This window comes from Quercus lobata, chromosome 1 (assembly GCF_001633185.2).
Source record: "Quercus lobata isolate SW786 chromosome 1, ValleyOak3.0 Primary Assembly, whole genome shotgun sequence".
Classification (NCBI taxonomy): domain Eukaryota; kingdom Viridiplantae; phylum Streptophyta; class Magnoliopsida; order Fagales; family Fagaceae; genus Quercus; species Quercus lobata.
Window position 1 is genome coordinate 50,924,051 of NC_044904.1, and position 12,717 is coordinate 50,936,767.

At 32.9% G+C, this 12,717-nt stretch overlaps 1 protein-coding gene across 1 annotated transcript; it reads right to left on the bottom strand.

Annotated features, from left to right (window-relative positions):
• Positions 1-1,303: 1,303 nt before the first annotated feature.
• On the bottom strand, positions 1,304-9,810 carry LOC115991908 (glyoxylate/succinic semialdehyde reductase 1). The gene is made up of 8 exons (XM_031115892.1): positions 9,653-9,810; positions 9,468-9,578; positions 9,258-9,359; positions 9,043-9,144; positions 7,934-8,049; positions 5,187-5,265; positions 4,947-5,117; positions 1,304-1,641 (listed from the first exon to the last, which is right to left on the bottom strand). Exons 1-8 carry the CDS (start codon positions 9,761-9,763, stop codon positions 1,552-1,554), a joined length of 882 nt encoding a protein of 293 aa, XP_030971752.1. The 5' UTR covers positions 9,764-9,810; the 3' UTR covers positions 1,304-1,551.
• Positions 9,811-12,717: the final 2,907 nt, after the last annotated feature.

The following is a 12,717-nucleotide window of genomic DNA, read 5'->3' on the forward strand; positions in this document are numbered from 1 at the left end:
TTTCACACATCTATATTTCTTCCATCACCAACAATAAAACATGCTTCCCATCTCAATGTCAGAAAAAAAAATTTAATTCTTTTTTTTTTTTTTGTATAAAATCATTTTTAATTCTTTATTTTTATTGAGTTTTTCTGTGTCCTTTCGCTCCCACTCCCTAGTCACCTCCACCGTCCCATTAATTGTTTATTTAAAAAACAAAATGAAGTGAAATAATATTGTAATTTCCTCTCCAATTTTTTCTAATTCCAAGTGGCTCATAATGCACTACTACAGAACACCCATGCTAATTTTTTTTCCTTACTGTTTCCACTTGGCTTTCCAGATGCAGCCATAACATATGGCCTGCTGAAAGGTAATTCTACCTTATAGTAAATAAAAGAAAAAGAAAGAAAAGGGAGCCACAAGAGAAAATATCTAAAAACACATTGCAAGAGCAGGTTGTCAAATTTTGTAGGCCATTGATCACAAATATGGACTCGGGAGAATAGTTGTGGGCAAGGTTGTCAAAATCAAGATCCTATGTAGGATCATGGATTATAAAATTCTACCAATTTTTAGATTTTAAGCAAAAAACGGATTGATAGTAACTTTAAATTGTGAATTTATCCATAAAAAACAAAAATTTGTGTCATATAATATTAGATTTGTTTTTTTAGAGGCAGAGGGACAGCTTCGACCTGTTGAATGTTTCTAAATATTTAGGGTTTTTTGGTTTAAACTTCAAACCAAAAACATGCATTTTGGTAGAATCAGTAGAATCTCATACAATCCTACTATTTTTACAATCCTACTTTGATTCTAAACTTTTTGGTGAGGTAAGATCATAAAATTGTGCAATTCTATGATCCAGATCGCAATTTTGACAAACATGATTGTGGGGAAAATAATGGGCTAGTGATAGTTGAACTTGTACAATGATTAAGCAATGTTCCCAGTGTTGTCCTTTGATAGTCCAGCCTAAACTTGGGCTTAAGCTTAACTTGTTTGTTAAACAAACAAACATTAACAAACTTTTTTTCAAGTCAAGCCCAAGTTACTCAAAAACTTGTTTTTATTTATAGTCTTACCCGAATGGTACCTTCTCCCGCCCCTTTAACATTTCAATCCCATGTTGAAGGTTTAAACCCTCCTAAAAAATTAAAACAAAACAAGACAAAAAACTCAAGCACCAACAAGTTCACATGGATAGTCATGCTGGCTATTTCTAGAATCTCTAGATGACTTATACCGCATTAGTTAGGGTAGGTCTCACCGCACCTGTTATCAGTCAAAACAAAGATGATTTCTTTAGAGTCAGATGAAGGACAAAAAAACTATTACAACATTTCGATCCAAATATGGTGTTCTTTGCTTTCACTTCAAAAAGAGTTCTTGTGCTGATAATTAATTGTACAAACACACCATGCAACATCACATTGTAGGAAACAAACTTCGGACACGCATAAAGAAGTGGTCACTAGAAATTTATTTCCTCATATTAAAACTTTGACCACACAGGCTATAGTTACCACTGCAATTTGAGTTCAAGTTGATAAGCATCTGTTTATATTATGATGAATGTTGAAGATGCTTCACAGTCTCATAAACAGCTGAAAAATCAAGGTCCCCCAACCCCATGCTTTTGGCCTTCTTGAAAGCCTACAGAAGAAATAAACATCAAGTTTTTAGTTCTAATAATCAATTAGGTTCCAGTTATACCTAAAACCTGGATCCCCATATCAAACATCTGAAGTACTTAAATATGTCATACTTTTTACATAATCGCAAAATGCCAGAGCTTTTCTGTTCATAATACAAGAATCATCAACATTGATATAAACAGGAGAGATCTTAACAAGTTCTGCATTCCACAACTGATACATCAAGTATTGTGACTTCCACAAAATTATCAGGCCAACTCCAATATTTAAATCATTTTTTCTCTAACTAAAATAAGCAAAGAGAATAAGACCATGTAACCTAGAAAATGAAATGAGTTGGTTTGGGAGGAAACGCCATCCCAAACCAAAACCTGTTTTAGATGTTGATTCCAAAACTCTATCCTAAATTCATGTCAAATTTAAGAAATGAACCAAAACTCACCCTATTGATACTAACAAACCTGAAACCCAAGCATCTTAACCGAATAAATAAACCTAATTGTCACTCATCAATATATCAGAAAAAGGACTCAGGGAGAGAAAGGTCAGACACCTCAAAGTAAGGACTTCTTACTCCTATGATCAAACCCCTCACACCCTTCCTACATACCTGAAAACCCAAGAATCAACTTATCCAACCTGATAAAACAAACCTCATTCGCTAATCATCAACAAACACACATCCATACACACACACATATCAAATGAAGGTTGTCTTAGTTATAATCTGTTAACAACCAAAATCAATTTCACAACATAAATATAGATACTGACCAATTCTTAAATAAATGGAAGCAATATGAAACAGTAAGGAAAAAGGGAGAGAAATCTAAGGTCAAGAGACATATCAATTAGTAGCAAGAACCATGGTCATCAATAGTAAAAGCATAATAGTATAAGGGGATGAGAATCCTAATAAATATTAATTTCTTCTTCTTTTTTGGATAAATCCTGATAGTATATTACTTTTCATCCTACTGAATGTAGGAATTTTAACAAGGAAAGCCATGCTTAGGCTTCAATCTCTTTGCTTGATATCAATCCTTGGAGATACCATAGCATCAGTTTTTTGTATTGTCATACGAAGAACGCAGAAGGAACAATTTCAACTCCATTGAAGGCCTCTCAAAACCCTCAAATGCTCTACAATTATGCTCCCTCCAAACAATCCACATCAGGGACAAGGGAACTGCACACCAAACAGTGCCACACCTCGTCTAACAAAACTCCCCTTCCAGCAAGCTAAGACCTCAATGATGTGAGAAGGCCTAACCCACTGAACCCTGAATAAACAGAAAACCAGGGACCACAATTCCCTAGCAGCACACCTTATTAGTAGCTTCTGTGTAATAGGGTAAATGTGGTAAAGATGGAAATGGAACTAATTCACGAGAACCAGGGACATCATCTACCAAGAACATACAAAACACATAACCTCCGTCTATTCTCTTCTAATTCTCCCATCCCTTCTACATCATATTCCCTAAATGTTTTCATCTTTTTTATCTCTTGATTTCTAACTGCATACTATTACTAGCAATTCAAAAGAAATAAACTCCATAATTTTTATTTTGGTGTTTGAAGGAAATTCAGTTTTTAAAAGATAAAAATTTTAATATTTCTTAATTAAATTTCTTGATGGTGTAGAAAGGTCCCTCCTAGGTTGGCGTTATTTTCATAGTTTGCTGCTTTCAGTGAGATTTGATAATCTTTGAAAGCAGAGAATTATTGGGATAGACTGGTGTCGTATGTGAAAACGGAGTGGGAATTGGTGGATCATCTTCTTCATTGCCCTATAGCATATGAGCTATGGACAATGGTGTTTAGCTTGTTTGGAATCCATTGGTTATGCCGCAAAGGGTCATTTAGTTGTTAGCTTCATGGCAGGGTTCAGCTAGCATCACAAAATGGCTATTTCAAGATTTGTGCCGCATTGCATAATGTGGTGTATTTGGCGAGAATGGAATGCTATAAATTTTGACTATACTTGAGATTAAGTCTTTTTCTTTCTTTCCTCTTTGCTTGAGTGGAGTTAGCTTTACAAACATATTCATGTTCTACTCTTCCAAATTTGATTGACCATTGTAATTTGGGATCTAGATTGTATTGCACCCATAGTACATTCCCTGTGCACTTGGGTCTGTTTTGATTTCAATAAAAATTTTATTACTTATAAAATAATATATATATATATATATATAAATATATATATATATCTCTTAATTATATGCCAGAACTAACACTAATCTCTGCATATCCAATAGAACTGCAACCAGAAGAATCATGTATCCTGAAGTGCTCTGAGTCACACCAAACAAACCCAGATCTCTATATTTTGATTATCATTGTTTTGCATTGCGTCATTTTGTTCATCCAGATCAAAACCAAATCCACCACCATTTTCAATATATCCTCAGACCACTTTAGATCCTGCCACTAACCTGCAGCAGACTTAACAGACTAGAGTTCCTTTTTATGGATAACTTAGACTAAAGTTTGGAACTACACAATGTATTACCTAGCTCGGACATTTTTTATTTATTTTTGGGTGCAAAACTCAGAGAGTTATAAAGAAGAAAATCTATAGAAATGCAGAAGGTAAAGAATCATAAAAGAAAATTGTGAGTTAGAAGACACAAATAGAATATTAATTCTGAACCAAAATTAATTGCCAGGATTTTCATTCAGTGTAATTAAACAGGTTCTGAGTGTTCATAAAGTATTTGTACTCTATTACAAACTTTATTTCATCTTGTAATTAAAACTGGGTGAATGAACGTACGATGCACATGCTAAGTAAAATTCACATGTAAAATAAAGAAATATTTTCACAAAAGTCATTTAAAATGAACAATAAAATAGTGAAGTTATATGAGGGAAGCATATCATGTAGGACCTAGTTTTTTGTCAAAACTAAAAATTATGGTAGATAATTAAACCTCTTTTTAATTTTTTTTCAAACTTTTAGTAGTAGGATTTTAACTGAAATAGTAATTTAAACTTCTTGGAACTTTGGTAATAGGGTTTCACCTAAAGTAGAATTAGCTACACAATTTTAAATTTTACACTTTTGTTAGTCAGGATTAAAAGTTTTATGTAAAATAATGGGCAAAAAAAACTGTCCACATCGCATAAAGGGGAAAAAAACAAAAATTTAAATAAAAATGGAGAGGGCATCCACTCTGCACAAATAAATGACGTATGACACAACTTAGAGCATCATACCAACTGATATCTTACATTAACAAAACTGCTTCTGCATATGTTTGCACAAAGGAAAGAAAGACAATAGAAGAGTATAACCTCATTGGCTGCAGCTGCAACTGGCATTGAAACTGCAATTGCATCACCTTGGGCAAGAGCCAACCTCATATCCTTTTGCTGATGTTTCAATGGAAAAGCAGGGGAGTAATTGTTCTGGATCATAGTGGGTCCTTTCAACTTGAACATTGGGTTAGCAATTGCACCCAGATCCTGCCAGAAAATAACTTATGAAGAATCAATTCCAATACCATATGTCAACAAAAAAATTTCTTGTCATACCAATACATCGAGAAGAGTCTTAGAGTCCAGTCCACTTCTGTCGGCCAGTACAAGTCCCTCTGAAAATGCATTCATCATACTGAAAAGGAGAAAACATCATAAAAAGTAGTCAACTACCATATAAAGGCCCACACATACCACAAGAAACTCAAGGAGAAGCAAGCTCAAATGCAAAGTGGAATCTTGACATTAGGTTTAACTTCCACGTAGGGCCTAATTGAGATCCCCCCAGAAGCTACCCTAGTTAGTGTTACGTCTTACTTTTTAGGTTTCTTGGCATCAAGGACTAGCTTGGTTCCATGTTGTACTTAACATTTCTAATAATTCATATTTTATAAATAACAAGTCTAATAATTCATAATAAACAGTCTTTCAAAAATTTCCTTAAGACTATTAATAAGAATAAACTAATTATGATAATACAAAATACATTTATTTCCCAATCCATTCTTGATTGATAAATTACCAAATTATTTATAAGAATAAAAAAATACATTTATTTCTAAGATATTATATAATTGATGGATATAATTACATTTATTTTGAAACCCACACTGACAAGCAAAGAAATCATTCACCAAATGCTATTAAATAAAGACTTGCTTGCATTAGGAGAAGATATACTATAGAGAACAAAGAGATGTTGATAATTTACACATAAAAGTGACTACAAAAATTATATTAGTTGCAATCCATACTCTAATATTTAAGTTAGAAATACAGAACGATCACTTGATTGTTTACCTGTGCAAGTTAAAAGGGAAGTTGAGGCATGAACAAGAGTTCAACATCTCTATGGCAGAAGGATACTAAAAGTTGTTTTCAGAACTAGTATTATATAATTTGTGTTATTTTCTTTATTTGAAAGTTTAACAAGACTTGGGAATATCCATGTAGCCTTTGTCCCAGAAGTCTGGTATATTTGAGACCCTTTCTTTTAATATGAAAGACTTACGTAAATTTAATTAATAAATAATTATAATAATAAATATTTTCTATCCACCATGATTATTAGGGTCACCTATTGTTTATGCTTTCTTAGGTGTCATGGGTATCTGTAATTTCAGAATTTGTTGGACAATGGACATGAGCTGTACTTGTGGCCCATTTCATATTTCAGTCAAGGTTTTTTATTGGGTAGTTACATTTTAGTAGATTTAAAACCTAGTTTGTTCCATACCTTCTAATTAGGACTCCCATTCTGTATGTGGACATAAATTTTGAGGCTTCAAAATCATAATGTGGTGACATCTATTTAGATTTACATCACAAAAACCTTTCTTCCACGATCCAAAAGCTTTCGCCTTTTTTTCTTTCCTTTGATTAGTATTTGAGCCTCACTTTTATCAGCCTAAACACTTGAACTCCAACTATTATTCTCAGGTACCTTTATAGCCCACCATAGCAGCCACCCAGAATTTGGGTTTTCTTGCTTGCTTCAACTCCTACCAGTACCTGTTTCTTTGTACTTTAGAAATCTTGGATTTCCTCTAATTTTCCTAACCTTTTCATTCTTGAAACTTTAACTATAGCATCCCAAAAGCCCTACAGTTCTTGCGGCCAGAAAATCCTGCAACAAAATTTCTGTTTCCTACAACCCTTCCTATGTAGCACGGATACGGACATGATACGTAGTACGACATGATACATAGTACGGTGACATGGAATTTCTTGAAAAACCAGGATACGATACGTCGAGGATACGGCAATTAATTAATTAACATTTATTTTTAGGTATATATATTTTATATTTGGAATAAGTTATGTTTATTTTGGACTTAAAAAGTATGTAAAGACAAAAAATATTGTTTAAAGTATGAACAACATTCAACATCAAAATAGAACAGTTGAATTAAAAAAAGATTTTTTCTTCCTGAGTGCGTGCTTGACACATTTGTGTCCATGTCAGATACATGTCTGACACCAGTACTAGCAATTTTGTGGTGTCTGTGCTTCCCAGAATCCTTCAAGAGTCATTGTTTCCAGTCCAACTTGAACCTCAAACCCTGTAATTCTGTTTCCCAGCAGCCTTAGACCATTAAAGCTTCAATCTCATTGTCTAGCCTTTCCCCAATTAAACCTAACAGTTCTAACTTTGTTTCTGTCCAATCTAGACTTCAACATTAAGGAGGAAGTGCTTAACTATAGTATGTCGACTCACAGTAGGTGGATGGATTCCTCTCTAGTTTTTGTTTTTCTTTACAAGGGTTAAACTCTCCTTAGGACACAACATTTCAGAGTCCTTATACCATACAATAAATCTAAAAACGTGCATAAGTTTAAGCAATGCATGAAGTTCTTGCTGTAGTAAAAATAAGGTAACAGTGTCTACAATCTGATACGTTTCAAGGGTACCCTTTTACATTTCAAGAAGCTTGCTTCCCCCTTTTCTTTTTCTTTAGGCCCTAACATCTGAAGTTAATTATGTATAGGATATTATAAGCTGGTATGCTTTGCAGCCAAGTCATGTTTAAAAAAATTTAAAAAAAAAAATTTCCAAAAAACAAATAAAAAATACATACAATAAATCTAAGTGTGCAAAACTACTTTTCGCCAAACAAATTGAACTGTGACTGGGTGTCATATGCTAATTCTTGAACATCTTTGTCTAACCCCCTCCTGATTCAAAACCTCGTCAGTATTTGGACTCAAAACCTACACTTATTATTTGGACTATTGTCTGTGCAAGAAGTATCCATTTTCCTTATTCTATTCTAGGTCAGATGAGCAAAAAAAACAACCACTACCTGCCCATTATCATGTTGACAACAAGTTTCATCTTTGCTCCATTTCCAACCTGCCCTAGGAAGAAAGATTTCTTTCCCAAGACATCAAAAAATGGGATTGCTTCCTCATACAATGCCTGCATTTACAAACAGTGATATGATGAGATTAACAGTAAAATAGAAAAAATTCATGTGTACAGCAATAAAGGAAACGTGGTCTCTTATCATTTTGACAATGAATAAAGAAAAATATTTCATCCTTTTTGTTGTTTATTGGTGGGATGCGATGCATCGCTCTCAATTGTAATGCCCAAAAAACCTAGTGTAATGCTAGATTTAACTATTTTCTTTCGCCTTAAGTGACCCTTTCCTCTCTTTATTCTCTATTTACTATCTGATTTCTGTGCCCCAGCCCTCTGTTTAAATTATATCAGCCACACACTAATTTACCAACTCCCCCAAAATGCAAGCTAAAACCTAACCTTTTGCATATCTACATTAGATTGTATTAGATTTTACTAAATCAGCCCCAAAATTCTAATGTTCGAAACTGAGAAAAACCTGCACATTAAATTTGGTTAGGAAGTTCTTTGTCCTACATCACTGGCTTTAAGAGTGCAGTTCTTAATAGAAAGGGTAAAGGTGATAGTTCTGAATAAACCTAAATGGAGCAACACTAAACTAAAGTCATAATATGCTCATCCTGCCTTTTATACCCGCACATAAGAACATTCATGTGGAAAAATTGAAAATAAAAAATAAAAATAAAAATAAAAAGTCAATTGCGGTCACAGGACTAAGTAACTTTAAGCCAAATGTTTTTGTCAAAAGAGGCATTATTTTTAGATATGACAACCATTAAGGAAACTTATAATTTCTGGTATAATTTCTTATAAATTAAAATTGAATGTTTTTGTTTATAAGCTTTCAAAGTAGCGTATACAGGTAACATGAGGAAGCTAGTTTCATTATTTTAAACATTTAAGTTTCATTTCAATTTTAGTGGATTGTCTATCCTCTTGCATATACTTCCCCTAGAGTACAAAGTATTAGAAGATGACTCCAGTATGTAGACATTACACCTTTAAAAACAAGATAGATAGTTAGATAGATAGTATATGAATTTTTACCTTCTCCCCAGCAGCAAGGATTACCAACTGACCATCTTCGGCCGGCTTTTTGCTACCTGAAACAGGAGCTTCAAGGAAGTGACCACCCCTTGATGTAATTGCCTGTAAAATATTATTAGGCATTCAGGAATCTATACAGTAATTATTTATTTATGGATCAGATGTGAAAACACAATTTCAGGGAAGAATGATAAAAAGGAAAATGGAGGTCTCACCTCACTGATCTTTGAAGAAGTATCAACGTCAACAGTAGACATGTCAATGTAACCTTTTCCACTGACAACTTGCTCAAGAACCCCATCTGCGTCAAAAACCACCTTAAAAAGAAAAAAAAAGAAAGGCAGCAGTGATATTATTATGTTAATGGCCTTATTAACTGTAGGCAGCAGCAGCAGAGAAGAAAGAAGCATAAAATAAAAACCAACCGAAAGAGCAGCTGATGGATCAGATAACATTGCAATGGTGTACTTGCACTTCTTCACTACAGCTGCTGGGGTTTCTCCAACAGAAGCACCAATCTCCACCAGCTCATCACACTGCAAAAAAACTAAATTCATAAATTGCAATCTGAGTTATTAAACACAGAGAGTAGTAGTGGTAGTAGTTTTACCTTAGAAAGGGTTCTGTTCCAAACAGTGACCTTAAAGCCTTTTCGTAAGAGATTGGTGGCCATGGCCTTCCCCATTATACCCAGACCCAAGAACCCTACTTCCATAGCCATCTCTTCTTCTTCTTCTTCTTCTTCTTTTTTCTTTTTATTGTAAGTTTTTATGGTGTCCATATAAATATATATACATTCCCACTCTAGGAGAAAGTATATTCTCCGTATAGTGTCTCTTTATATTATTATTTTTTTATATATTGATAGATAATAAAATCACCATCACTATTTTTTTTTTTTTTTAATGAACACCACCACTAAATAACTTCCAATAACTTAATTTTCGCTCTCTATTTGTTTTGGTGATTATATATTCTAGAAAATGAGTTATATTCCAAAAAGTATTTTCTATAAAACTATATTATTTTTCTATATTTGATAAAAACCTTAAATGAGTTGAAAAATAATTTTCAAACTTTCCTTATTTAGTTTGATGTGAGATAAAATTGTTTTCCAAAAAAAAATTAGTAGAAAACAACCTCTAAAAATAAAACATACCTTTTCAGTCGGTCAAAAATAGTTTTTGGTTGACTCTTTTTTTTTTAATACTACCACACCCTGAAAAATATAAAAAGTTTTTTTTGCACAAAGTTTTTCATCGAAACAAACAGTCATAATAAAATAATAATGATGTTTTTGAAATCAAATTAAACTTTCATTTTATTTATTTATCTATAAATTATTGTTGTTATTTTTGTCTCTAATTAGAGAATTTTTTTTTTTTTAATACAAGATAAAAATTATATTCTAACTTAATCTAAGTGTATATGTGTGTGAAACTCCCTCCTGAAAATTTGAATCCCGACCCTTACCCCACACCCTATAAACACTTATACTTGTTCAGTGACCATCGCACCAAGAGTATACGATGGTAATTAGAAGGTTGTACAATTTGACGGTCTCAAATAACATCTTGAGAAAGATAATTAAAAATAAAGTGTTAGAATTTAAAAATAAGCTGATCAGAATATTATATTATTGAATTTTGAATAAATGCTTATTTGATTGAGTGAATGAAAGCTTATCTGATTGGTTGAGACTATGCTTGTGTCGTTAAGTGGATGTGTTCCACGTCATTCCTTTGATCTGAACTCTCAACCTTTTGGTTTTATTCTGCCGTTTATTCTCCAAAAAAAAAACCTTTTTAATTTATTATTGGCTTCCCATTACTTTGTGAAATCCTCTTTCTGTTTCTCTGCTACAATATCATATGCTACTATGAAGTTGTTTTTGCACCAATTTGTACTCTCCACGTTGTAGTCTTCACCTTTGGATATTGATCAGTTTGACTCTGATAAAACTTATAATATATGTATAAATAGTTATTATAACCAAATAAGTAATTATTATAAGGAAATGAATAAATTGCATTAGTATAACAACCCTCAAATATAAAATGATAAAATATCAATACAAAATTATCTTCTAACATACCAATTGTGCTATAACGTCATTTGTAGTTATATGTATCAAACTATTTGCATATGAATTTTGTATCTAATAGATTTGCAATATAAGTTATTTGTAGTATTGTTAACAATTATATTAATAAAAAAATGTTAGAAGTAGTTTTTACCTTTGAAAAATTGTTGAATACTTCTTTAAACACTATGTGTTTAGTGTATCTTTGTTCTTCCTTGTCATTATTCTTTATTAAAATCTTTACACAAAGCAACATACAATTGGCCACTTTTAGGAGACAAAAACCTCTGTTCTGATTTTTGCCAGTTTTATACATAAACTTATATAATACATAATTTATTTGAGAAACAAAAAGTAAATGAAAATATTGTAGATGTTCTCTAATCGTCTAACATTTCTATTTGAGCTTCTACCTTCTCTCTTTTTTATTTCTCTACAAAACCCAAAAAAAAAATACGAAAGTTATATTCTTGTTAAGGAAAATAAAGATTGTGTGAAGTTTTAAGAAGAACCGAATAATTTTCATTTGTGCAATTGTACTCACTTCTTCACAATTTTTTTTTTTTTTTTTTTTTTTTTTTTTTTTAGCACAGATTGTTTCTTTGGGTACTTCATTTCCATTCTTAGTCCCTCTTTTTGATGTTTCCTATAATCGATCTGTTGCAATATATCATTATGTATTGAAAAGCTCAAATAGTGTAAAACACTATAGCTTGTTTAGACTCCCAATTTTAAGTTACGGCTTAATTGCTTTTATTCTAACTTATTTAAGTGTGGAACAAGAATGAATGATACGCAATAACTGGAAATACTCTCTAAGCCATAACCACAAGTAAGCAATAACAAATATAAAGCTTAAAGAGTGAGATAGGAAAAATTCAAACACAAGATAACACTAAGACGTGTTATTGAAGAGGAAACCGAAGTACTCGGCGAAAAACCTCTCCACGGCCCTCCAAGCCGAAACCAATCCACTTGTGAATAAAGTTGGAATACACGAATATCAAAAAGACCCTCCAAGCCTAATCTATCCAATGTACTTAAACCCTCCAAGTTCCAGCTACCAACGGGCTTCATGGAGCCATGTCTTCACTAGTTATCCAAATCCCGCAATTAACTCCAAATTGCATTTGCCAATCAATGGCTTCTTCCAATGCGTCCTATACGCACCAAAACTTCTCTCAACACTTAGATTGGGTGAGTTAAGTGTTTGGGCTAAGAACCTTTCAAGGAAATAGTAAATGGAGAGGTAGAAATAGAGGAAAACTTAAGAGATATGATGTAGATGATTATGGGTTTACAATCTCTAAGTCTCAAGTGTATAGTTAGGATTTTCTCTCTCAAAAGTTCCTTGGAAAAACTCCTTACAATTTCGTGGGTAATGTGGGCTTATATAGTGTTGGTAAAGGAATAAGAAAAAGCGCACTTAAAAAGTTCAAGCAGTGAGTTTAGCAGGTCACTCGCGACTTTGCCTGGGTCACGAAGTGACTCGCGAAATCCAACCTAGCATGAGACTGTTCAGATTCTAGCATGTGCTTCTCATGTGGCCTTTCGCGGGGTGTCAGTCGCAAGCCTATCATGAATTCCCCTTC